Genomic DNA, 27,803 nt, shown 5'->3' with positions numbered 1-27,803 from the left:
TAACTGTAGCGCTTATCCAATGGACAAAGACAGCCATAAAACTCATCAAGGTCATGTTTATAATTCAATTTCATAAATCAAACAATTTCTTTGATCCATAGTTGTCTAGAATGGCAAGCCGTTTTAACATTTAAACCCGAACACTTACAGTATCTATTTTCAAGGTGCGTTCATTCAAAATTACCATAAATACGAGATTCCGACTTGTAAAAAAAAATAAAAGAATTTTTTTTTTGTAAACTCTGAATTTCCCGAGAGCTCTGACTTGTATCATGTGATCGCTGTAGCCTACCATTTGACCTCTGCATATTAATTTTGTAGTTGATAGTGCTGGCATAAACACATAATTCCGAGAATGTGGACAGCTCGAGCAAGTAGGACGTCACAGTATTACGATATGCGGTCATGCATGCGGTGCAACTTAGTTCTTTTTTTTTTTTTAGCTACTTGTATATTATTCAAAGTAAAATAAATGAATAAATAAATAAAGTAATAGTAGCCTATATACAGTAGGTTCAGGATATCCTTTGTCTAAATTACTTGTAACTAATTTAGGCCTAGGCTACTATTTTTTTTAATTTAGTCAAGTATAAGACTATAGTCACTATTGGAATAAGGATCTGAGAACTATTTAGCCTATCTAGTATCATCCGCTGTTTAAATAGGACAGAACACATTTGAGTTAACCTTACCCAGCAGGTTGATTAAATTAGTTTATTTTTTTTTTACAAAGAATACTATTTATTTTCTTGCCACATTTGACGGTGACTCCTGTTACGTCAGTTATTAAATTGATAAAGTAACAACGCCCTCTATGCTTCAACTCACATACCACAGGTCCCTATCATCACCATAACACACAGCAGTGGTTATGAAACGGAGGCAGTGTAAACCCAGCACGCTATAACAGATCTTTCCTGCGGCGAATGGGTATTGATAGTTTCTGCAGTTTGGACGGTTCTGATCCGTTTTGGGTAAGTAAATAAACAATTCTACCGTCATGAACTATGTTTTACCGACGATATTGTTTTCAACAGATTGCCAAGGTTTGCCGGGTTTGGGTTCCACAGCATGAGACCCTGGCTGTGTCTCAAAACATAGTCAACTGTCTACATAGACAGCATTTTCTGTGCGTCTTAGGCGCGTTTGAACGACTGTTTCGAGGGCCAGATAATTTCTGGACATCAACTGCGCTCGTGAAGAGTTCACTTCGGATTGAATGCACCTATAATGCCGAATAATGCTGTCAAGGTAGTAGGCACTAGGCAGCTCACTATGATTTGAGACGCAGCCACTGTTGCTAAGCTAACCGGTTAGCCACACAGCAAACTACCATACGCATGCATAACTCGCCGGAGACTTCCATTATGTAGTGTTGATATTCCTCTATGACAATCTAACCGTCGCATATAAAAGCGATTTATAACACTGATACCTGCTCAATGTGTGTCTTTATCGCCATGTGAAGCTTAAGACTTGACTTGTCACTGCTCTGACTTGTTTTTGTTTAGCTTATTCCTCTCATACCAGACAGTATCCTTTTAACTAGAGAACTTGTGTCATTATTTGTCATATTTAGAAATAATTAAGCTTCGTTTTTTTGTGTTCCAGTTTGTGGAAGGTCTGACTGGTCAGTGGATTAACAGTGTTAATTGTAGTCTGACAGGTTTAGACAGTCAAGTTTGTCCTTCGCGATCAGAGGGCCAAAACATTAAATAGTAAATCACTCTGACAGATAGGCTAACATGCATGCCAAGAAAGCGTGTTGCTTCTTTTGAAATGATTTCAGCTGTTATGTTTACAAAGTCCTTTGTTTGTCCAAGGATTTAATGTAATGAAAGATTTAATGTAATGAAAGATTGTTTGTAAATCTATTACAACTTGTATTAAAATGTATTAAAACTATTTAAGTCATAGGGCGAAATAGTAATAATAGAGGAAATATAATTACATATTTTACATACACAAATTAAAGAATTTTAGGAACAAATGATCACAACCATATTATGACATTTTAATGGCAAGTCAGCACATTTGAACTTTTTTTTTGCATTTCGTAAGTTGATTTTTTATTTAATTTATTTTTACCATAATTGAAAAAAATAAATAAAAAAATAGTACAACTAATACTGCTATGTGGTATTTAAATAATTTACAACTTAAATAACATATTATAATTTTTATTTTATTATTAATTTTTCAAATTTTTCCTTGTCATAGTACTAGGAAATTGAGGGGAATTGTGTTCAAGTGTAGCTTTTTTGTTTTGCTTATTGTTTTTTCCATATTGTATTATTCAGTAAAATTAACCATCTTTTTACTGTAATTTAAGTGCATCAAATACTACCATTACAAACACAATGATTTTTAAAAAATAAATTTAGCCTAATTCTTCATGTTTTTTTCTTGTTAAAGTGATGTTCAGTTCTTATTAAAGTATATTTATGTAGCTTTTTTTTTTTTTGTTATACTTTCTGTAATAACTTTGCTATAATTCAGTAAATTCAAATATATTATCATTTACTTTAATCAAAAATATGTTTTTTCCTGGTTACAGTAATGGGAATTTGGGGGTGAAAAATGTTCTTGACAGGTTTTGAAAGATTCACATGATTGCTGTCATTACAGACAATGCTGTTCAAATGCATTTAGTTCAATAGCTCAAATGTCAAGAAAATCACATTTCATGTCCTGTTCTTGAGAATTTAGCAGAGTAGCCTTTTATGTATTGATCTATTATTCTCTTGCACATATTGATCTATTTTTCCTCCTCAGAGACAGGTTTATGGGAAGAGATGCTCCCTACAGAGAACAAGATTAGATTTTCTTTGTAAGAAAAGGTTCAGTACATTTTTTTTAGGCTTGTTTTGGATGTCACTTCTCAAAGGAGACTTTTTTTGTCAAGAGGCTGAAGACTTTCCTCCCTGCTCTATTGCACAGAAAAGATCCTTGACTTTGGTTCTCTGAAAGATCTGCTCAAGAGTTCTGGAGTGTTTGTTCCTTGCACACATCATTGGGTCTTTGTGTGCTTTACCATTCGGCCAAGAGCTCTTTGCCTACTGCAGTTGTTTCTTTGTTTCTAAGTTTCGTCCAAAGAATCTCCAAAGATGTAGAATAGAATGAAACCCCCCCCTTTATACTCTCATGTTTTCAGGATTGGAACCGGACATGGCAAACACACAATCCAGACCTGACACCATGTTTCCAGAACACACTGCTGGTTTGGATACCCTGCCTCTACCTCTGGCTGTTTGCACCGTTCTACATCCTATACATCAAAAGCCATGACCGTGGATACATATGCATGACCCACTTCAACAGAGCCAAAACAGTGAGTTTTAACAAACAGGATTCCAGTACAACAGTAAACAACTTGCTTTTATCTAGCAGCGTGCTTAATGACTGAGCTGTTTGAAGGTCATGTGACTCTCCTCCAACAGGTTATTGGGTTCACCCTATGGCTTATCTGCTGGGCAGATGTTTTCTACTCTTTCTGGGAAAGAAGCTGTGGGGCTACAGTAGCCCCAGTCTACCTAGTCAGCCCCACAATGCTTGGCATTACAATGGTGAGATCCATATCCTTTTATTTTTCATATATATATATATATGAAAATTACAAGCAAAGTAGTATAATTATATATATATATATATATATATATATATATATATATATATATATATATATATATATATATAATTATAATTATACTACTTTGCTTGTAATTTACTCTTTGCTTTGCATTTATTTCATATTCAAATGACATGAATGTGTTCCTCTTTTCTTGCCTCAAGGAATTTTATTTGCCTGATGTTTATAAAGTTGAAGTGTTGTGTAATTGAATGTGTTGTTATATGTTTTAGTTGCTGGCTACGTTCTTGATCCAGTATGAGCGGATGAAGGGGGTCCAGTCCTCAGGGGTGATGCTCAATTTTTGGCTGATTTCCATAGTGTGCGCTACAGTCACCTTTCGCTCCAAGATCCTGCTTGCATTGAATGAAGTAAATATGACTTTTGTGTTAAAACTGACAGTTTCTGCAGTCAGTCCACATTCATATGTGATATGTCAGATTTTTTTGGTAGTAGTTTCTTTTGTCATTCGAAATACAGTATGTGTTACATATGTAATATCACACAAATTGCATAGTGTCTAAATACACTCATTTTGGTTAATTCTCTTCTCATAAATTTCCTCATGTGATTTTCACTATGTTAAGAATTGTGCAAGAGTGAATGAATCAGCAGTTTTGAGTCCAGTATATTCACAAATGTGTAAATGTGTTGCTTATGATCTCTCATGTGTCATATGGGTTCTACACCGCAGCAGAGGCCAGGTTTCCTGTTTCTTCCTACACTGACAACTAACTACTCATCAGTTTCTGTAGAAGAAAGTCTCTCAGTTTTACGCTGACTGTTACATCATTACTATAGCAACCAACACATAATTAATGATATACAGGATGTTGAATAAACTGGACAAATGGATCATAGTTCACCAATTTAAAAACCAAATCAGATTTGTCTGTAATGCGAGCAAAGCCTTAAAGTGTTGTTTGATCCAACAGTCTTTCTTTTCAGCCTGCCAGTGTGGATGTGTTCAAATATACCACATTCTACATATATTACACCATGCTGCTCATCTCTCTGATCCTGGCCTGCTTCTCCGACCAGCCTCCGCTCTTTTCACAGGCTGTCAAAGATTCGGTTTGTGAACTTTACTTAATGGAGGTAAAGGAATGCTTCATTATATGGATGTTGAATAGTTGGCCAATACTGTGAATGTTTGTGTACAGAATCCATGTCCAGAGTTGGGAGCTTCGTTCCTGTCCAAAATCACTTTCTGGTGGATCACAGGGTAAATAAATAAAAATAATAACAAACAAATTACTGCGCTTCTAGAATTGCCTAGTGGTTAGTGCATTGCCTCTGACGCATGGAGGTATCTAGAAGTTGTAGTCTGACTCATGTAATTACTTGATCCCATTTGTCCTATAATTTTCTGTATTATTATTCTTAGTATTATATATATCAGAAAAATAATTTCTTCTGAGTATCCTTTTTGAAGGATCCTTCATTTTGCTGATGTTTTAAAGGGTTAGTTCACCCAAAAGCGAAATTTCTGTAATTAATTACTCACCCTCATGTCATTCCAAAGGCGTAAGACCTTCGTTCATCTTCGGAACACAACTAATGAAGATATTTTTGATGAAATCCAAGAGCTTTCTGACCCTCCATAGACTGCAATGTTATTACCACTTTCAAGGCCCAGAAAGGTAGTAAAGACATAGTTAAAATAGTCCATGTGACTACATTGGTTCAACCTTAATGTTATGAAGCGATGTGAATACTTTTTGTGCGCAAAAAAACAAACAAAAATAACGACTTTATTCAACAATTTCTTCCGTATCAGTCTCTGACGCTGTTCACGTTGTAAACACAGTGTAGCTCTTCTGGGTTCTACGTCAGAACGCTGGCTAGGTATTGGCTGGCTTCCTCGTCAGCATCACACACGTGATAAAAGATAATCTATAATTAGAAATAAAGTATTTATTTTTGGGGGGGTTTGCACACAAAAAGTATTCTCGTCACTTCATAACATTAAGGTTGAACCACTGTAGTCACATGGACTATTTTAACAATGTCTTCTTTACTACCTTTCTGGGCTTTGAAAGTGGCAATTACGTCGCAGTCTATGGGGGGGGGGTCAGAACGCTCTTGGATTTCATTAAAAATATCTTAATATGTTCCGAAGATGAACGACGGTCTCACGGGTTTGGAACGAAATGAGGGTGCGTAATTAATGACAGAAATGACATTTTTGGTGAACTAACCCTTTAAAGGAACACTCCACCGTTTTTTGAAACAGGGCTTATTCACCTTCTTTCCTACATTTAGATAGGTGGGCAAATGCATTTTTGTCTCAGTGCATGCATTGTTTTAGTTTGACAGGGTCGGCGCTAGCTTAGCTTAGCATAATGAATGGAATCGTAAAAGTGGAGTAAAAGTGATATAAAAAAAAAAAAAAAACCCAACTAATTACTTCTTGTGGCCTGCGTATTCACAAGTACAAATAGCGATGCAGATTAACAATAGGCGATTTCCTATGCAGATATTGACTTGGGACTATATTAGGGGGAAGCACAGCCGAAGCACTGCTACTTGGGCGCAGAGATATCATGCCCAAGTAGCAGTGCTTCGCCTGTGCTTCCCCCTAGTATAGTCCTTAATATATAAGTCAATATCTGCCTAGGAAATCACCTAGTGTTAATCTGCATCGCTATTTGTACTTGCTGTGAATACGCAGGCCACAAGAAGTAATTAGTTGGGGTTTTTTTTTTTTTTATATCACTTTTACTCCACTTTTACGATTCCATTCATTATGCTAAGCTAAGCTAGCGCCGACCCTGTCAAACTAAAACAATGCATGCACTGAGACAAAAATGCATTTGCCCACCTATCTAAATGTAGGAAAGAAGGTGAATAAGCCCTATTTCAAAAAAGGGTGGAGTGTTCCTTTAAGCTTGTATTCAAGCTGGATGTTGTTTCTTGATAGTTAATTCACGTCCCATACTTTTCCTCACAGATTGATGGTGAAAGGTTATAAAAGGCCTCTGGAGGAGAAGGATCTGTGGTCGCTCAACGTGGAGGATAAATCTCAGAGAGTTGTGCCACAGCTAGTGCGGCGCTGGGACCAAGAATGCAACAAGGTCAAAAGGTTAGACTCAAGGAGTTACCTTTTTTTGTATTACCTCCTCAAGGAGGTACATCGGTATTTTTTAAATGAAGTGTGTGGGTTTGCTGCTCAAATTACTAATCATCTGGTTTGTTTATGGTTTTTGTGCTAGGCCAGTAGATAAGACACTCTACTCCCCAAAACGAGCAGCAAGGGGCGAAAAGAAGGATGGACAACCAATAGAAGAGTCCGAGATTTTGCTTGCGAAAACCCTTCTGAAAACTGGCGATCCGTCCCTCTTCTGTGCTCTCTGCCGAACCTTTGGACCCTACTTTCTTGTCAGCTCTCTTTATAAGATTGTTCATGACATCCTGATGTTTGTTGGACCAGAGATTCTCAGGTATGAATCTACAGCATCAAAATGAGCTATTTATGTTTTCCAGGTGTAATTATTCCCATCTGTGTTGTGTTCAGGAACAATAGTACTCTGCAGGGGAAAGTGCAAGCCTTCCCCCTGTGTTTTCACAGTCATGTGGTTAGAAATTACTTTAACTCTGTGGGAACGACAGTCAAAACAACAGCTGTGGCTCTTAAAAAGAACTCCAGTGAAGAGTTAGTTTTGGCATGCTGGAAGTCGTGCCATCAGATTGTGCACTGGACCATGTTCAAATCCTCTCTAATCTTCTTAATATATCACCTGAACTCTCGGCAGTAAGCCTTTAACCAGTTTGCCCACTTTCCTCACTTTCCTTTCGCTTGAATCCAGAAGAACTGCATTCTGCTGCATGAAACATAATTGACGTATCAATTTTTACTCACGTGAGTTCTGTCTTTTGTATCTTAGGCTGCTTATCCAGTTTGTGAATGATTCAAGTGCCCCTACTTGGCTTGGCTACTTCTACACCACCCTGCTGTTTGTTTGTACCTGTTTTCAAACCCTCATTCTGCAAAAATATTTTCACGTTTGCTTTGTGACTGGCATGAGGTTACGTACGGCCATCGTTGGTGCCGTATATAGGAAAGTAAGTGGGCTCTTATTTGATAAAATGTGCATAACATGGTGTAATAAGGTGTTTATGCACATTTGGTGTGTATTTGTTACATCACATTTAGACTTCAAATAAGGCATTGTCCAATGTGAATGTGTCATACTTTAACTTTCAGAACACAAAACATTTTATTTATTGAAATAATAAAAAAAGAAAAGAAAAAGAAATGCAATACAAAATCTGACTTTTAAATTTCATATACACTGCAGTTCAGAAGTTTGGGATTGGCAAGATTTTTTTTTAAAATGTTTTTGAAATAAGTCTCTTATGCTCACCAAGGCTGCATTTATTTGAACAAAAATACATTAAACAATTTATACCTGTGAATCAAAGCTGAATTTTCAGCATCATTACTCCAGTCTTCAGTGTCACATGGTCCTTCAGAAATCATTCTAATATGATGATTTGATGCTCAAGAAACATTTATTATTAATAATGTTAAAAACATTTGTGCTGCTTAATTTTTTTGTGGATAATTTTTTTTCAGGATTCTTTGGTAAATTGAAAATTCTAAACAGCATTTATTTGAGTTAGAAATTGTTTATAACACCATACATGTCTTTAATGTTACTTTTGATCAATTCAGTGCATCATTGCTGAATAAAATTCCTTTTTAATGGTAGTGTAGATTTATAATGTTTTCCTTAATTTTGTCTAGGCCTTGGTTATTACCAATGCTGCCCGACGAACATCCACGGTCGGAGAGATAGTGAATCTGATGTCTGTAGATGCACAGCGGTTTATGGACCTCATCACCTATATCAACATGATTTGGTCGGCACCTTTGCAGGTTATCCTGGCCCTGTACTTCTTGTGGCAGGTATGTGCCCAAACAAAGGTGTATTGGCATGTTTAATTTGTGTGCTCATTTCATTAAACATCAGTAATACCTGTTTTTTTTTGCTCTCTTTTTATTATTATTAGAATCTGGGTCCTTCTGTGCTTGCTGGAGTTGCTGTGATGGTGCTGATGGTTCCCATAAATGCAGTCATTGCCATGAAAACTAAAACCTACCAGGTTTTTAACCTCTTTTCCTTTATTTGCTTCCATTTCATTAATCAAATCATCATTGTTTAATCTAATACACTCACCCACAGGTTGCTCAAATGAAAAGCAAAGACAATAGGATCAAGCTTATGAACGAGGTGCTAAATGGCATTAAAGTGCTTAAACTCTACGCATGGGAACTGGCGTTCAAAGACAAAGTGTCTGCCATCCGGGAGAGTGAATTGCAGGTGCTGAAGAAGACCGCTTACCTTGGTGCTGTGTCCACCTTTACTTGGGTCTGCGCACCATTTTTGGTAAGTGATTCATTTGACCAGACTTTCAATCTTACATGGGCTCTTCAATATGCCCATTGTTTTTGATGCTACCTTATGGTTGTAAGACATTCACTCATGTGATCTTGTTTCTTTCACAAAGGTTGCCCTCTCCACATTCGCAGTATACGTGTTAGTGGATGAACATAATATTCTGGATGCGCAGAAGGCGTTTGTTTCTCTGGCTCTGTTCAACATCCTGCGCTTCCCTCTTAATATGTTGCCCATGGTCATCAGCAGCATGGTGCAGGTATTCCTGTCTTTCTCCTTCTTTCTCTCTCTGTTTCTCTGTTTTTCTTAAAGCTGCATGTAAACCTTATAATAAGAATGTGGTTTATGTTATGAGAACTCAAAAGGTTTTGGACCCCGAACACAGAGCACTTGTGATCTTCTCAAGCAAGAACCAGGAAATCGTTGTCTGCCTAATTTTGAATTATGATCATTAAACCTATTGTTTCTTTAGGCCAGTGTGTCTTTGAAACGTCTGCGTGTATTTCTGTCCCATGAAGAGTTGGATGAAGACAGTGTGGACCGGCCAGCCATCACTGGATGTAAGTTCAGTGATTCACAAGCAGTTCAAATCTACAAAAGACCCAATGTGCTGTGTCCTGTGTTGTGCTTTTTCTAGGATGCTGTGCATGTTTGACTCTCAAAGCTCTGCAGTCCCCAAACTGTTTCAACCGACAGGGGGGGAAAAAGGATTGTATGAGAGAGTAGCACAGCTGTTCGATGAATCTGTGGGTTTAAAGTCATCTCATGTGTTTTGATGTTCACTTAAGAGACTTCATTGTTGTTTCCTGCTCATTCAGCTCCTGACTGCATTAGGATTGCGGACGGAGCTTTCAGCTGGTCTAAAGGTGACCCCCCTACTTTGAAGAGGTAACATCAATTTGCAAGTACTATATGGTACAATGAATAGCATCTTGTTCAATGTTATAGAGTACTAGGGATGGGAATTGAATGGAATTTTTAAATCCTGCTTCCGATGAACGAATTTTTATTTTTATTATTTTCGAAGAAGCACCACCCTCCCTCCACAATTAGTCCTAACTAAACAAATACAATATTTTTTATACTATTTGTTACAATAAAGAGCTGTTAACGTAATAATGTCATGAAATTCATTTGATTTTGGTTCTTTTTATTTGGTTCTCAATTCCCAGCCCTATGTAGTCCTCTACATAAATGTAGTTATACTATATTCAATGCATCAAAATGACTTTTAGCATTGACTTGAATATTGCGGTTACTTAGAGCAGAACTGGTGAAACGGGCTTCTGAGGACATGACAGGCAAGTACATGTGCATGAACCCCGATACAGGAGAGCGTCAATCGCCAGAGGAATTGTAATCTGGTGAATCTCCATCGATATTAATGAGAATGATGAAATTTGGGTTGCCGAATTCCTTTTAATCTTAGCTTGATTTCTACCTCATCTACTTCAAATCATGCATTAAACGGTTTAATTTGTCTTGCATTATTGTTCACTGTAAATTCAGTTGTTAATATCAGTACACTAAAGGATTTGCCCATAATCTTCAATCAGCAATGAAGTGAATTAAGAAATCCTAATGAATGAATGAAACTCCTTTATACCGTTTTGACACAATGCCGCCTGTGTCCACATGATGTTTGAACTGTTTGTTGTTCATTGTATCTGCTCTTGTGTCAGCGTGTCTCTCTCTCTCTCTCTTCAGGATTAATGTGCGTATCCCTGAGGGGGCGCTGGTTGCTGTGGTAGGGCATGTGGGTTCAGGGAAATCCTCTCTGCTTTCAGCTTTGCTGGGGGAGATGGAGAAGCAAGAAGGAAATGTGTCAATCAAGGTGCAGACTCAAGCTACATATCTGAAAACAGTGGCTCTTTTAAATATGTAGTGCAATGTTGTATTCAAGTTTAACAGAATATACACTGGGGCTCAAACATTTGAGACCCCTAGGGAAAATGCTTATAATTTTGCATTATTATTTTAATATGTATTAAATGTAATTTACTATATATTACATATATTAATGTTTTATATTAAATATATGATCATAAAATATTTCATGATATTTTATTACGTCATTACATTAAATTAGCTTCACATAAATGTAATGAAAGTTGAACTTGAATTGTCTCAGTATTTGATTTCTTCCCTTCTAATGACAGCAACACTTTAGCTGCATAAACTCCACATGATTTGAAAATGATCCAAAAAGCATCTCAACTTCAATGGAAGCAAGAACATCTGACTGTCACATAATCAATGTCCCAAATATACTTATTTGATTTAGAATGGTGCAGAATCTGAAATAATTGTTATTCATTGTATGTCATACATTTCTTTGTTTTGATTTCTTAAAGACAATGTCTTAATGACATTTAAGGTTTAAATAAAAGATAAGAGCCAAGGCTTTTGGAACCCTCTGTGTATTTGGATAACTGTAATAATGGGATAATAAAGAGACACATTGAGTGTCTGACTGTGTTTTTCAGGGCTCTGTGGCTTACGTGCCTCAGCAAGCATGGATCCAGAACGCCACCCTCAAAGACAACATCTTGTTTGGACGGGAAACCAAAGACAGCTGGTACCAGAAAGTGGTGGAGGCCTGTGCTCTTCTACCTGACCTGGAAGTCCTACCTGGAGGAGACTCGACAGAGATTGGAGAGAAGGTAAACAGATTTTAGAATGATTCTTACATTTTCTCTTAACCAAGTACGATAGAAAAGTGCTTGAAGCTACATACCATCAAAGGCTGATTTTAATACAACAGTCAAGATTCTATAGACAATACATGCAGTATGCACGTTTAAGTGTTCGTTTTATTACACCTCTTCTTCATCTTCTAAATTTAAATTACAACACATAATTTATAGGTCATTTTATCCACCTTATTCCAGACGAGCTTACTGCATTTTGAATTATGGGTGGAACTTCCATTCAAAAAGACTGAAACGAATCATTTTAAATCATAAGGTTGCCCTACAAATAAAGCTGATCCGTCAGTTTTCCTTCATGATTTATTTTCAGACATCATGAGAATAACATAACACTTAGCATTTTAACATGACATGTTATAACAAGAATATTGGCAATAGCTCTTTTCAGTCACTGCATTCTTTTCCTCATGATTCTTTTCTTTTTTCCCTTTGCATTCCACTGTAATATGTAATGAATGAAAAATGACAACATCTACTGCACATTTGTGGTCTGTTCTCCCGATTTAATTTACGATATATCCCATTAATAATTCACTGGAATGCACAAAGTATGAAGGACTAAAAATGACAGAACGAAAAATAAATAAATAAATAAATGAAAGTAGAAATAAATAAATAAATGCAGAAATAATAGTAAAAATAAATACATTTTGGTAATATAAATGGCTATTTCTGTATTTTTACATGTATTTATTTATTTATTTATGCATTTCTATATGTATTTATTTATGTATTTATACATTTATATATTTATGTATTTATATATTTATTTATTTATATATTTATATATGTATTTATTTATACATTTATTTATTCCTACATTTATTTCTGTATTTCCACATTTCTACATTTATTTATTTCTGTATTTCCACATTTCTACATTTATTTATTTCTGTATTTCCACATTTCTACATTTATTTTTCCCTGCGCATGTATGCTAATTGACCAATGGCTAACCACGCCCCCTCCACTCACTCAGTCAACATTCGGTAACAGGCATAGTATGGCAGCTGTCACAGTCGGAGACATTTCACAGGAGGCAATTGATGATTTTTTGGAGACAGAAAGATTATATATCATCTCGATGTCACCAAAAGGGCCTTAAATATGCATTGGAGGGTTATATTAATAATTTTATTGTTGAGAAGGTCGATAAGCTTCAGCTCCAGAACAAAGATTTACAGTTCACACTTCACAGTGTAAACGTTATAGTTTGGTGCTATTTCGCTTCAAACGCTCGCTTTATACGCGCGTCCTATTCGCTTTGGATTCAAAATGTTCAAGCGTCGAACTAGACGCGGATACGCGCGAATTTGACGCTCTATTCGCGTTTGGTGGGAGCGCAGAAGAACAGGCTGCGATGTCAAGATTGCATGCTGGATGTGTGTGTGTGTGTGTGTGTCAGAGAGCGGGCGCCGGGGCGCGATCGAACAGTGGAAACATAAAAAACATACTCCATTTTGTTCATACAGGACATAATTAAAACTGCAAAGTGTTTAGCCTAGTACTTATATTTGTGTAAAACACAACATTGTGCTTTTGTCAAACTGTAAAATCTTGTCAAACTGTAACCTACAACTGTACCCAACCAAAATCACACACACACGCTGTTTAAAAGCTAAAATGACAAGAAAAAACATAAAAACGAATGAAAACTGATAACCGCAATGCATTGCAATGGACGAGGAAGCAGAGAATGTCCAAGTGTATTGGGTTAGCTATGCGTACTGTGATTGGCTCATCGCGTTTGGGGGCGTGGCTTAGCCATTGGTCAATTAGCATACATGCGCAGGGAAAAATAAATGTAGAAATGTGGAAATACAGAAAGAAATAAATGTAGAAATGTGGAAATACAGAAAGAAATAAATGTAGGAATAAATAAATGTATAAATAAATACATATATAAATATATAAATAAATACATATATAAATACATAAATATATAAATAAATGTATAAATACATAAATAAATACATATAGAAATGCATAAATAAATAAATAAATACATGTAAAAATACAGAAATAGCCATTTATATTACCAAAATGTATTTATTTTTACTATTATTTCTGCATTTATTTATTTATTTCTACTTTTATTTATTTATTTATTTATTTTTCGTTCTGTCATTTTTAGTCCTTCATACAAAGAATCTCTCGTTTTTCTCCTCAAATCCTCACGTCTCTTTCCAGGTTTGTTTTCACAGGTAAATGCAATTTTGTCAAAATGACAGAAATCACTTTGAAATAGTATCACGCAATGCTGAAGTTAATGAACATTTTTGATTAAGGCAATGTATTTTACATAATACAGATATATATTACTACAGTGATATTTAACCCGTCCGTTATTGCTGTGGAAAGAATCGCGCTTTTGGGATTATTCATGGCCTGTTGAAAGTACCTTGTTGATGCCTGTTGAAACATTTTTCGCGCGAAAGGTCATTTTCTTCCTGCATTGAGCCAAAAAATCTCCAGTTCAGTAGCACTTACATATCTGGTAACATTTTATTCCTAAAAACATTGTGAACATTGTGCCTGTTAACAGTATTTTCTGATTTATGGAGTGATAAAAATGGACATCCAAAATCCAAAACTTTTACTTCTACTATTTCAGCAAAATGAAACAAGAATTTTAAACCTGGCTTTATACAAAGCTCAGATTTCTGTACTAGAAATATTTATTTAGATAATGCATCATATGCATATTAAAACTTGGAAAACAAAACAATTGTCTTAATGTATTGCGATGAATGAATTGGGAAGTATGGTGATTTCTTTTAATTAACATTTTTACCCTATTCACCTGTGGTGTCTTGCCTTAAAAATATAATAAAAGATAATTGGGTTAATCATGTGACACTGTGATCTTAGGGTGTGAATCTGTCTGGAGGTCAGAAACAGCGGGTGAGTGTGGCCAGGGCTGTGTACTGCAACTGTGCTGTGTATCTGTTGGATGACCCGCTCTCCGCCGTGGACGCTCATGTAGGAAAGCACATCTTTGAGAAGGTCATCGGACCTCAGGGCTTGCTACAGGGCAGAGTAAGGCCATTTCCCATGCATTATCGAAATATGTATACATCTCTTATAGACATTTTACATCACGCATGGTGCTTTTTTCAGACTCGGGTTCTGGTGACCCACGGGCTGAGCTTCCTGCCCCAGGCTGACCTGATCCTGGTGATGGTGGATGGAGAAATCACAGAGATGGGCTCTTATGCCGAGCTTTTGAGCAGACAGGGCGCCTTCGCCGAGTTCCTGCATATCTACTCCAACAAAGAGCAGGAGGAGGAGGATTCGTCAGGGGGAGGTGAGGCTAGCCTCCTCATGTCTGAACTTTTATGCTTTCATGCATCTGTCCTTTCACAAAGCCATTTCATCTGAATGATTACCATTGTTCACATTGCGTGTGATCTTTCCCCCCCTAAGTAATCCATGTCTAGAGATAAATCTCCTTTTGTCTGTGTGTATATATGTCTTCATCTCCTTGTGTTCCTATTTTTTTGTGTCCCCTCTGTTGGCTCTTCAGAAGAGGGAGGGGAGACAGAGGACGAAAAAGGGAAATCTGAAGGTTTGAGGGTGTAATTGGTCCCCGGGCCATATAAATTGAATAGGTTTGCACGTACTGCATGTTAGAGTAGGGCTTATTATACAGGTCTGAAATATTTGAGGTTTAGAGTTAGATTCCTTAGTACTTTCCAACTTCATTACCTTTGGATTATAGCTCACAACCATTAAATATTTGATTGAAAATAGAGGAAAAAAAGAGTATTACAATTTTAAATGAATATTTTCTATTTTAATATATTTTAAAATGTAATTCATTCCTGTGATGGCAAATTTGCAAAGCTGAATTAACATCCGTCTGAAATCATTCTAATACGCTGGTTTGTTGCTCAAGAAACATTTCTTATTATTATCAATGTTGAAAACAGTTGTGCGTCTTAATATTTTTGTGGAAAGTATGATAATGTATTTTTTGATGAATAGAAATAGAAATATTTGAATCATTTAAATATTTTGTAATCCTGTACTATCATTTTTGATCTATTTAATGTGTCCTTGCTGAATAAAAGTATTAATTTCTTTATAATCTTTCGGACCCCGAACATTTATACATTTGTATTTTAGCATCAAAAGACATTTAATTCAACATCGTATTGCCTTCACATGCTGCTTTTAATGAAATGTTCGGAAGTAATTTAAATATATAAAATACAAAGTATATAAGTTACTATATTTGATGCACACGATATAAGCTAATTTCATTTCAGACACACAGGGAAAGGTTTTATAGTATGTGTAGGACATTTACACTCATCACTCTGCTAGAATGGAGCACTGTTAATGTGCTTCAACCTTTGACCTTCACCAGTCTTGTGTCTGTCTTGTGTCTGAGATGCTCGGCACTGTTACAGCGCAACCTGCTGGTGATTCTTCTAACTGTGACCCACACCTCTGAGCCTAAAAACATTGCTTTAGCGTTTGTGTTTTTGTTAGACTGTCTCTCGTTTCAACTGGCCTTAGAGGTGTGGTTGCTTAGAAGCAAATTATTATAGTCTTTTACTGCTATTTTAAATATAGACGTTTGTACTCAAGGGCACACTGATGCTCTAGTTGCTGCTTGATTACAAACATTCTTGCAAACAATTGTGTTGTTGCATAGGCGCTTTTGAATTACATGACTTATAGATAATAGTGAGAAAGGTTGAGTTCTGTTAGTGGTATAGGTATGGACATGGAATGGCATGAAGCATGCAGGAAGATGTATGTAATTCTATCTAATTTAGTCAATATTTTCTCATCCACAGATGCAGTCCCACGTAAAGGACTCGAAAATGGGGGCCCTGCTGCCCTGTTGGGGTAAGGAAGCGCTGATGTCTTTTCTAACTCATTTCTTTGTTCTGAATAAACTCTGTGTCCAGACCTGTTGCGACGGGACCTGCAGCGAGTCAGTTTTTCTGTCTTGATTTGTACGCTGCATTCTGTATATCCTCCTGGGACCCAGGAATAGACTTTTTGTCCACTGTAGTGGCCATTACATTTTAGTGAATTTCTCTGACACCATACATGTCATATTGAATGTCTGGATGTCCAGTAAAGAGCACATTCAGGGCTTTTCAAAGATACCAAATGTTTGGAGGTTTTACCATGAAAACAACTTCTCTTTGGTCTTTAAAAATGACTGACAATAATTTAGTGATCAAAATGTTGTACTCTTATGGAAATATGAGAATATTTTGTAATTATCATTTAAATCTGACTAATTTTCAAAATTTTAGCCCATAACATTTTCCTGAAATGCTGATTTATGACAATCAAAATATGACTTTCTGTTACAAAACAGGGCATTGATTTCATACATGTCCACTGTAGAGTACATCAGGGCTTAAAGCATGTTTATCAGGCATTTTTAGACACACAACAAGTGAATAGGGAATGAAATTATACATCAATATTCCTATGAAGTATTAGATAATATTATGAAAATGTTGGCAATTATTACTCTCATTATTACACCTTTTTTATTACATGTTGCCCCAAGAACAGATTAATATGCAAATTAGATGTATAGATACATTGTATTGAATGGCACTACACAATTATGCCCATTTTACTCACATATTGCATAAAGTAAAATGGTATATCAATTCATTCCATAATATCTTTCATAACATAGTTTAGAATCATCTTTATAAAAAGTTTGCTTAAAAAAAAATCCTGAAACCTAAAAATTGATTGGTGAATAAAAAAATAAAAAAATCCCATTGTTTTTGCTTATATACATGTAATTTCATGACTCCTGGTGGACATAGCATAACATGAATAAAATATATTTTTTTTTCTCCAATTGTTTCTTATGTTCTAAACAATGTAATGACGAAAAACTTTTTCTTTCCTTGTCTCAGAAGAATAAGTCTTTTGAAGTCATATGACAGCTTTGTGTGGGAAACATATTGAATTGCAACTAGTTATTCACTGATAATTTCATTCTCCGTGAGAAGAACTGTTGTGGCCAAATCAGAGTCATTGAATAAGTCGTTGCTACATCTCTCATGAATTCCAAATTCTGTCCATCAGAATGAAAACCAAGAACGAAACCATGTAAACCAATGCATCAGATGTGCGCACTCGCTCATTTGTGCTAGATTCTAAAATGACTTGTGTTAAGGTTGATTAGGACACCGTCTAATATGTAACAACCATTTAACGTTTAAATCAAGTACTAATAATATTTTGACATTATTGACGAGCCTGGTGTTTCTCTGTGTCCTGTAGAGAGAGTCTGAACTCTCTAAATGCAGCCGGGACAGGTAAAACACAGAAGACTGAACCAAACGATGCTGATGCTGCAAAGAAGACCAAATCTGCAGAATCTGCCCGACTGACTGAGGCAGACAAAGCCAACACTGGCAGGGTATGAATCCACCGTCTCTATGTCAGGATGTGAGAGCATGATTCCCTGAGGACATGTTATTTGTTTTTGGTTATGGTCAATAGTTTCTCTCAAAATCATGTCAAGCCTTAATTTGTGGCACTTGAGCTGACTGGTTCCTTTTGATTCTGAGATTTTGTGAATGATGTTTGTTGTGCAGGTGAAGCTATCTGTGTTTTGGGAGTACATGAAGGCTATCGGCTTGCCCCTGTCCATCTTCAGTATCTTTCTGTTCTTCGGTCATCATTTGTCCTCTCTGGGCTCAAACTACTGGCTCAGTCTCTGGACAGATGACCCTGTTATTAACAACACCCAGCCCAACAGGGAGATGCGTTTAGGGGTTTATGGAGGCCTAGGACTCTCACAAGGTGATTTTAAAAGAACTGACTTTCAGTTGGTTGCATTTGATTGTATAAATTCACATTTTAAATTCCTGAAAACTGTTATTAATTTGGCTACTTGTACTCAAGGTCCAAGTGCATTACACAACTTCTTAAAAAGTTTTACCAAAGTAAAGCTTTTAGATGTAGATGTATATGCATATATGCTAGGATACAAGTCTTTGAGACCAAAGACCATATTGAATTGCTTTAATTGTAATATATAGACATTTAGCCAACCAATTTGGAGGTTGCAGTTTAACGTGAATATTTCAGTTCAAGAATTTCAGAATTTCGTTTAAAAAGTCAATAAAAAATGTAAAATATAAAAAGGTTTTTTAAAAATCTCTATTTCATCAGCACTGCCAATTAATAATAATAGTATTTTGTAAAAAAAATTGAATTCATTTTTAATGATAAAATTGTGTAAGAAATGTTTTCAATTCAATTTTTTACCAGTGGTCAAATTAAAAATACAAACATGTTAAATTACAGCCCCTAATATTAATGTTAATGCAATGCGGGTTTTTTTGTTTGTTTTTTTCAGTTAATGCAATTAAACATCCTTATTGTATCCAAATTTTGTTTTGTTTTACTTCTATGTAGCTGTATAGGTAATTGTTATGTAAATGTATATTTTATTGATTATTGTTTTAGTAAATTGGTCCAGAAACTAGTTTGATTCTGAAAAGCCAGCTTTTTATAATTTTTTTTTTCTTCTTTTCTCTCTGTGGCAGGCATTGCAGTGTTCTGCTATTCTGTGTCAGTGTCTATTGGTGGGATCTTAGCCTCCCGCTACCTACACCAGACAATGCTCTACAATGTCCTGAGATCGCCCATGTCTTTCTTCGAACGCACACCCAGCGGCAACCTGGTCAATCGATTTGCCAAAGAGACAGACACCATTGACTCGGTCATCCCTAGCATCATAAAAATGTTCATGGGCTCACTGTTTAATGTGCTGGGCTCATGTGCTGTCATCCTCATCGCCACGCCGCTGGTAGCCACCATCATCCCCCCACTGGGTCTGCTGTACTTATTTGTACAGGTCAGTCAGTTATTTTACATTCTGAATGCTAGCAACTCTTTACGGTAAAATAGATTTGAGATGGAGAGTTGCTGCTCTAATGTGTCTTTCCGTCTTTGTTAGCGTTTCTACGTGGCGTCTTCCCGGCAACTGAAACGACTGGAGTCTGTGAGCCGCTCTCCGGTCTACACACACTTCAATGAAACTCTGCTGGGCACCAGTGTGATCCGAGCGTTTGGAGAGCAGCAGCGCTTCATCAGGGAGAGTGACGGCAGAGTGGACCACAACCAAAAAGCTTATTTCCCCAGCATTGTAGCTAACCGGTGAGAACTCACAGAACCTCACTAGGTTTTAGGTCTCTTTTACTTCGGTGTATTAGTGTTTTGTTGTTTGGAAAGTTGAAGTTTTCTGTGTGTATTTGTGCCTCTGTGTCTTGGAGATGGCTGGCGGTGAGGTTGGAGTTTGTGGGGAACTGTATTGTGACATTTGCAGCTCTTTTTGCTGTGATGGCCAGGGACAGTTTGAGTCCAGGAATCATGGGGCTTTCCATCTCCTATGCGCTGCAGGTCAGTCTGACATCTACAAATGCTGAGATACAAGGCAGATGAAGTTCTTACTATTGTATTTCACACAGGTCACAGCATCTCTGAACTGGTTGGTGCGGATGTCCTCTGAGCTGGAGACTAACATAGTAGCGGTGGAGAGGGTGAAGGAATATGGAGACACAGAGAAAGAGGTCAGTGCACCCGCAGGCAGATTGTGTGTGATCATTCTGTACTTCTGTAGTCCAATCTGTGATTAGCCCGGTTTCCTTATCTCACACTGTACTAGAGAGATAAGGACAGTTAGCGCACTGGGAGGGGCGGGGACTAGTTCATGTCTACAAGATGAGCCACTCGTTTCCAGAAAGAATCTGGTCTCCATGGATTTTTTCTTTGCAATTATGAGGATTTTAGGTTGAAATGTATGTGAATGTATAAAGGGAATGTGTTTATCTGAGATCTTGTAACTGTTAATTTTGTACCATTTGTCTTTCGCTATTTCTAAAAAATAATTTCTTCACTAGTTCATTATAAATGGAACTGCAGTGTGACAGATAAAAAATTTTTTAAGTACAAATATGCTATGTTCCTTTATAATTATTACATACAATTATTAAACTTTACATTAATTGTATACACTACCATTCAAAAGTTTGGGGTCAGTCATTTTTTTAAAATTAATTTATTAAGCAAGGATGCATTAAATACATCTAAATGTCACAAAAGCATTCTTTTTCAAATAAATACTTGTCTTTTGAACTTTCTATCCATCAAAGAATCCTGAAACAAAAATGTATCACGTTTTCCACAAAAAATATTAAGCAGCACAACTGTTTTCAAAATTTGATAATAATAAATGTTTCTTGAGCATCAAATCGGCATATTATAATGATTTCTGAAGGATCATGTGACACTGAAGACTAGAGTAATGACGCAAAAAAAAAATTCACAGGAATAAATTACATTTTAAAATATATTAAATTAGAAAAGTTATTTTAAATTGTAATAATATTTCAAAATCTTACTTTTTTACTGTAAAATAAAGGCAACCTTGGTGAGCATAAGAGACTTTAAAAAACATCTAAGAATCGTACCAACCCCAAATGTTCGAATGGTAGTGTAATTAGCAGATTAAAATAGTATTAGATGTCTGCTATGAAATGTTATAGTTCATGTCAAAGTTAACTTTATTTACTTTCAATCATTTATTTCAGTGTTAAAGATGGATTGTTGAGATGTGATTGGTCTGTGCTGTATTGATGTCCCTGTTCACAGGCTGAATGGAGGTTGGAGAATTCAACTCTTCCTGCTGGCTGGCCGACAGTTGGTCACATTGAAATCCGCAACTTTGGCTTGAGATACAGAGAGGACTTAGAGCTGGCTATTTGTGATATCTCGGTCAACATTGAGGGAGGAGAAAAAGTGTGTGAAACCATTTCAGTATCTAAAATCTGTTCATGCTTTGACTTGATCAGTAAACAATGTTCATTTAGGAATCTTTTCACCTACAAAGTCAATCATGTATGTATGGTTTGTGTGTTTTTCTTAGGTGGGAATTGTGGGTAGGACCGGAGCAGGAAAGTCCTCTCTGACATTAGGGCTCTTCCGCATCATTGAGGCAGCTCAGGGAGAGATGTGTATAGATGGAGTGAACATTGCTGAGCTGGGCTTGCATGAGCTACGATCCAGAATCACAATCATTCCTCAGGTATTGCGCTTGAATAGACCTAAACACTCATTTAAGTCACTCTGTTATTGCTGTTATCAATAATACAGTTGTCACATTGTTGGTTTCCTTTCAGAATATATATATATTTTTCCCTGTTTACTTGCCAATGACAATTGAACTATGCTATTTTTGTTTGTCTTTTGTTTTTTCTCAGGATCCCGTGCTGTTCTCAGGTTCCTTGCGTATGAATCTGGATCCCTTTGATGGCTACACTGATGAGGAGGTGTGGAGATCTCTGGAACTCGCACACCTCAAGAACTTTGTGTCTGGCCTTCCTGACAAGCTCAACCATGAGTGTTCAGAGGGTGGAGAGAATCTCAGGTACAAACTCTTGACAAGATTCCTCCCTCTTTATCACTTGACTAATACCTGATCTGATTGTTTTTGACTGGATATTCTGGGCTTCAGTTTGGGTCAGCGGCAGCTGGTTTGCCTGGCTCGAGCTCTCCTCAGGAAAACCAAGATTCTGGTTTTGGATGAAGCCACTGCAGCTGTGGATCTGGAGACGGACAATCTGATACAGTCCACTATCCGAACTCAGTTTGAGGACTGCACCGTTCTGACCATCGCACATCGCCTCAACACCATCATGGACTACACAAGGTAATCTGCATACTTATTCTTTGTTTTTGTTCTATGAATTTGCAAAAATATCAAATAAAAAATACATAATTTAAAACAACAACAATTTTTTGTTATTATATAATAATATTTAATAAATATTTATGCAAATAAATATTTTTTTTTCCCTCAAGGGTGCTGGTTCTCGATAAAGGCAAGATGGCAGAATTTGATTCTCCATCCAGTTTAATTGCCAAGAAGGGAATTTTCTACAAGATGGCCAAAGACTCAGGTTTGGTCTAATAATTAGAGGGGCTGAAGAGCCCTCTGTTCATCTAGGACATTTCACTGGGTAGAGCCCATGGAGAGTGGACCTGGTGAGATGTGGACTCTAAAGGTACCTCTTCTGTGGGCCTGGAGCTCTTACACGCACACACACACACACACACACACACACAGTGTGAATATGACACCACTCCCTTCTTCCACTCCTCAGCTACTGTAGCCCTCCGTTTTTCAGTCGCATTTGAAAGGTTTCGCAGCTTTTGAAGTTTGTGTGATGCCAACATTTGGGATGTTTGAAACTAGTTTGATTTCCTCATCACTGTATTTGTTGTCAGTTTTCATTTTAAAGACTTCTAATTTGAACTCTAAACCACGCTTTTTCTGGTAGTTGTTTACTGATGGAAACCACTTGGAGTAAAGAACAAAGTTTCTCTGTGCAGTGTACCTTTGATGCAATGGTCAGTTGTATACTGACCAAACAGCTGCTGTGAAATCCCTCCATGAGCATGAGGGGCTTCATCCCACGCCAAAGTTCATATTTGAAGCTATTCTCATCATCAAAGTTAAGTTCTGTAAAAAGAGACATTTGAGTTTTATCTCCAGATAGCCATTGTTTTCTCTCAATTAAACTTTATTTATACTTTAAGAATATCTGTTACAATATATTTCTTTTTATTCATATAATATTATTTTATCATATAACATATTTATTACTGGGTATTACCCAATGATGGTGACTTAAGCCTCTTCTTACCATTATCATGCAGTAGAGGCTACATTGGCCTACTGCTTTCGTTGGTGAATGTATTTAGCTGCCGTATTTGATTTATGATCCTTGTTTACTGTTACTGTTTTTCAGTGGTCATTTTACCAAAAACAATGAATGCACTTATTGTTCTGTGTAAAAAAAGGTCAAAACCAATTTAAGGTCAGATACCCAAATTGTAGTAGTTCTGTAAGGACAGGTTGTCTTGCAGATTGCTGTAACCGCTGAGCTGCGTGCTGTGTGCTTCACTCGGTGTGCTGTATACCATATATCTGTTGAATGTACGCTTGAGTGCGCCATGTTGTTTCATTCATCAGTTCCTCCACTCTAGATCATTTAAGCCTTTTGAGTTTTTTTGTCAAGGCCAATTTTGTTTTTTTAAAAGAACTGATAAAGACAGACTTTAAATGAAAAAAAATAAAAATGTTACATACTGGTATGATTTGTATGTAAGCATAAAGGTAATAATTATTTGATATTTGTATACATGCACTAGTTTTAAGTGTACTTAGTTTCCTAAATCAAGCTATGTAAAGGGGACATATGAATAAATTTTTGTAAAGAGCCCATAGTCTCTGTTTTTCTCATCTTTTATCTCATTGTACTTAACCGTTTAAGAGCCTGTTCTTCTGAGAGAGAAAGAAAACAATTACTTTAATCAATACTACCAACATTTATTTTACTGAAGCGGTCCAGAGAATACAAATAGCATTTTCAAGTCTGACAATCACACATGAAGTGTGCATGGAAAGGTTATAAATATATAAAAATACAGTTATCATACAGTACAAAATACATAAATACTGACGTAAAGTTTTAGAGTATGGAAAACGTACTAGTATTAAAACAGACAAATTCTTTATAAGGATGACTTGCATTGTTTTTAACATGAATCGATGTTTCTCACATCATAAATAGCTTGCATCTTTCACCTTTATAAGAATTTAGGGTTTAATGTGCTGACATGATGATTAATAAACTCCTTCAAGTAGAATTGTGACTAGTTCTATAGCTGTGTCTTTTCAGAATCTTCTACAAAACTTCAATTTGACAGCAATGGGAGACGGTGGACATGGCTATGCATGCATACTGTCTGACCATCTGAAGTGTGCATTATTTTGACCTCTGCAGTACATTAATGTTACTCAAGTCTTCATTTTCTGAGATGAGAATGTTGACGACATGAGAGAATCAGTCTGTTCCTTTAGCATCTCAGACGTCATTTAAAGATTCAGCAGGATAATGCTGAAGCACACCGCTTCTGTAATACTGGAGAAAATGTGGGCACCTGCTCTTGTAGAACGGCTATTACGGACAATACCTCTTCATCCTGAGCTTTGTGCTTCTCTTGATTGAGAAGGCAAGACATGCCCTTTGGTAAGTACTGTGATGAAAAGTTTCAGGTAGTCTCAGAAGGTGTATTGGTGAGATGTTCTGCACCATTATTTTCATAGTCTCTCACGAGTGAAGAGTTGATTCTGTCACCGGTGGTTCTTTTACAGGTTCACACTAGCCCAGCCTCGCGGCACATTCGGTAGAACTGACCACGCTGAGAGATCAGATTGGATGGAGAGTCCATCTCTGTGATGTGCCCTCTGTCCATCACAATCACCCTGTTGGGAACAGTTGAATAGGACTTGGTTAGAACACTGTCATTAATCATAATAGTATTCTACTTAGAAATACATATGTGCACTTTTTTTGCACCTTGTGTAGTCCATGATGGTGTTGAGGCGATGTGCGATGGTCAGAACGGTGCAGTCCTCAAACTGAGTTCGGATAGTGGACTGTATCAGATTGTCCGTCTCCAGATCCACAGCTGCAGTGGCTTCATCCAAAACCAGAATCTTGGTTTTCCTGAGGAGAGCTCGAGCCAGGCAAACCAGCTGCCGCTGACCCAAACTGAAGCCCAGAATATCCAGTCAGAAACAATCAGATCAGGTATTAGTCAAGTGACAAAGAGGGAGGAATCTTGTCAAGAGTTTGTACCTGAGATTCTCTCCACCCTCTGAACACTCATGGTTGAGTTTGTCAGGAAGGCCAGACACAAAGTTCTTGAGGTGTGCGAGTTCTAGAGATCTCCACACCTCCTCATCAGTGTAGCCATCAAAGGGATCCAGATTCATACGCAAGGAACCTGAGAACAGCACGGGATCCTTGGGCAAAAAGGTGTGGTTGTAATTAAAGCACTCAATCATTGAATCTTTTTTTGAAAGTTTGTGTCATTGCTTTGCTATTAAATATTTTTCCATTTTCAGCTGTACCTGTGGGATGATGGTGATACGAGATCTCAGTTCATGCAATCCAATCTCTGCAATGTTTATCCCATCTATGTAGATCTTTCCTTTTGCTGCCTCAAGGATCCGGAATATTCCGAGAGCTAGGGATGATTTTCCAGCCCCTGTTCTTCCCACAATTCCAACCTGAGTGGATTAGATGAACGGCTTAGTACGTAATAAAAAGTAAAAACACAAAATGTGTTTATTTCCTCCAGATGTTATTTACTTTTTCTTTCTCATTAACACTGAGGGAAATTTCTTTCAAGGCCCAGTCAAGACCCCTGCGGTACTGAAGTCCATATTCCTGGAATCCAATGGATCCTGATCTGGGCCAGTGTGACGGGAGAGGACTGTCCTCGAAGGTCCATGGTGCCTGCGACAACCCAAGACAGACTTAGTGACCTCAAGAATGAATGTAAAAATATACTTTGGGGTCACTTTGCATAAAGCAATTTATGTGAAAAACAAAGCATTTAAACCAACATTACCTCCTTTTTTGTTTCGGCATATTCCTTCACTCGCTCAACAGACACAATGTTGTTTTCTACATCAGTCCATGCCCTCACAATCCAGCTCAGGATCCCAGTTACCTGAAATGTATTTTTTCTTGAGAACTTCTTCCCTAATAGGCAGAAAATAACATGCATGGCTTTTTGACTTGCTTAATGAGTTCCTTACCTGGAGAGAGTGGGACACAGCTAGCCCTACGATTCCAGGGCTTAAAGTCGCCCTTCCCAAAACAGAGAGGATAGCTGCAGCAAGGACCAGCAAGTTACCCAGAAACTCTAGATTTACTGCCAGCCACCTTTTGGAATAACATTGAAGATATTGTACAGAGTTAGATTGAAGGGCCAGGTCTAGTAACAAAGAATGAATAAGACTGAATCTGACCTGGTGGCCACAAATCTTGGGAAATAAGACGTTTGATTGTGGTCCACTCGGCTGTTAGCCACTAGGATGAACCTAGGCTGTTCACCAAAGGCCCGGATCACGCTGGCTCCTTGAACTGTCTCGTTGAAATGAGTATAGATGGGTGAACGGCTCACCGACTCTAGTCTGCGCAACTGACAGGACGTGGCCACGTAGAAGCTCTGAAAACACAGGAGAATAGATGTCAGATAAATGACTGGTGCTCCTTGTTATAATACTCTTGCCTGCTGAGCAATCTGTAGTAGCATACCTGGATAAAGACATAGAAGAGAGTCAGTGGCAGTATGATCACTCCTGCAAAAGGAGTTGCCATCAGCACGATAATGCAAACTTCCAGAAGTTTGAACACATAGCCCAGCATCATCTTTAGACCATCAGGGATCATGCAGTCAATGGCGTCTATCTCTTTCGAGAAACGATTGAGAAGATTACCACTGGGTGTACTCTCAAAGAATGACATGGGAGAGTGAAGTACATTGTTGAGAAGGTCCAAATGAAGATGCTGGGACGCAATTATTCCTCCAAGTGAAATAGCCACAGTCGTCCCAAAAATTGCAGTGCCTGCAGTACGACATCACAGTTAATCATCAAGAACAATACAAAGCCCAAGGATACTCCATGAAGGTTGAGAAATATAAAGGATATTTAACCCTGTGCAAAGCCGAGAGCTCCAAAAACACCAAGCTTCAGATCTGTGTTGACCTGAGTTCCATTTACAACCGGCTCATCTGCCCACAGGCTTAGCCAGTAGTTGTAGGCCAGGGAGGCAGCCTGCTGAAACGCATAGAGGAAGATGATGGGGATGATGAGGGCCAGGCCAATGGTCCTGAAGTACTCCACATACAGCTCCAGTTTCACCTGTGTGACCCATTATGAAGAATGTGTGAGGAACAGTACTCTGGATGATATAGTGCACTTTCAAGCTATATTATGGTGTTCGGAACAATGAAGGCCAAAGGCCTGTAATCAGGGGTTGAAATTAGATCTTTGTGGTGACACGAGAGCATCTGAAACGCTTGACGCTGTAGCTGAACTTTAAAATTGACCTTCCAATCCAATTCTCTGGCTGTTGGTTACATATGAAGGTATATTTTGATGTGTTTACCCATTGTTTGCAGTGTCTGTGGATG

General features: G+C 37.3%; 2 protein-coding genes across 3 annotated transcripts in view; one reads left to right on the top strand and one right to left on the bottom strand.

Annotated features, from left to right (window-relative positions):
- Window positions 1-836: 836 nt before the first annotated feature.
- On the top strand, window positions 837-24,029 carry abcc1 (ATP binding cassette subfamily C member 1 (ABCC1 blood group)). 2 transcript variants are annotated; one of them, XM_079883146.1, is made up of 32 exons: window positions 837-974; window positions 3,155-3,331; window positions 3,441-3,566; window positions 3,862-3,999; window positions 4,577-4,702; window positions 4,792-4,853; window positions 6,582-6,713; window positions 6,844-7,071; window positions 7,516-7,693; window positions 8,379-8,540; window positions 8,645-8,737; window positions 8,818-9,021; window positions 9,143-9,289; window positions 9,503-9,590; window positions 9,849-9,918; window positions 10,738-10,864; window positions 11,517-11,693; window positions 14,613-14,780; window positions 14,862-15,048; window positions 15,268-15,309; window positions 16,550-16,601; window positions 18,018-18,156; window positions 18,335-18,542; window positions 19,292-19,602; window positions 19,705-19,904; window positions 20,021-20,147; window positions 20,216-20,317; window positions 21,399-21,545; window positions 21,673-21,831; window positions 22,007-22,173; window positions 22,261-22,455; window positions 22,608-24,029. In XM_079883146.1, the coding sequence occupies exons 1-32, from the start codon at window positions 927-929 to the stop codon at window positions 22,714-22,716; spliced, it is 4,596 nt and encodes a 1,531-aa protein (XP_079739272.1). In that variant the 5' UTR covers window positions 837-926; the 3' UTR covers window positions 22,717-24,029. The 2 variants fall into 2 exon arrangements, with proteins under 2 accessions (XP_079739272.1, XP_079739273.1); XM_079883147.1 differs by lacking the exon at window positions 15,268-15,309.
- LOC307165507 (multidrug resistance-associated protein 1) overlaps window positions 23,145-27,803 on the bottom strand; it is a 23,641-nt gene continuing 18,982 nt past the window's right edge. The window contains exons 22-31 of the mRNA XM_079883171.1: window positions 27,324-27,531; window positions 26,924-27,234; window positions 26,635-26,834; window positions 26,422-26,548; window positions 26,232-26,333; window positions 25,970-26,116; window positions 25,729-25,887; window positions 25,454-25,620; window positions 25,172-25,366; window positions 23,145-25,077 (exon numbers count right to left, since the gene is read on the bottom strand). Coding sequence (XP_079739297.1) covers window positions 24,969-25,077; window positions 25,172-25,366; window positions 25,454-25,620; window positions 25,729-25,887; window positions 25,970-26,116; window positions 26,232-26,333; window positions 26,422-26,548; window positions 26,635-26,834; window positions 26,924-27,234; window positions 27,324-27,531 — 1,725 coding nt within the window. The 3' untranslated portion in view covers window positions 23,145-24,968. The remainder of the gene's footprint in view (window positions 25,078-25,171; window positions 25,367-25,453; window positions 25,621-25,728; window positions 25,888-25,969; window positions 26,117-26,231; window positions 26,334-26,421; window positions 26,549-26,634; window positions 26,835-26,923; window positions 27,235-27,323; window positions 27,532-27,803) is intronic.

The sequence above is a fragment of the Squalius cephalus genome, assembly GCF_949319135.1.
Source record: "Squalius cephalus genome assembly, chromosome: 1".
Classification (NCBI taxonomy): Eukaryota; Metazoa; Chordata; class Actinopteri; order Cypriniformes; family Leuciscidae; genus Squalius; species Squalius cephalus.
This window is presented reverse-complemented; position numbering and strand designations above follow the sequence as displayed.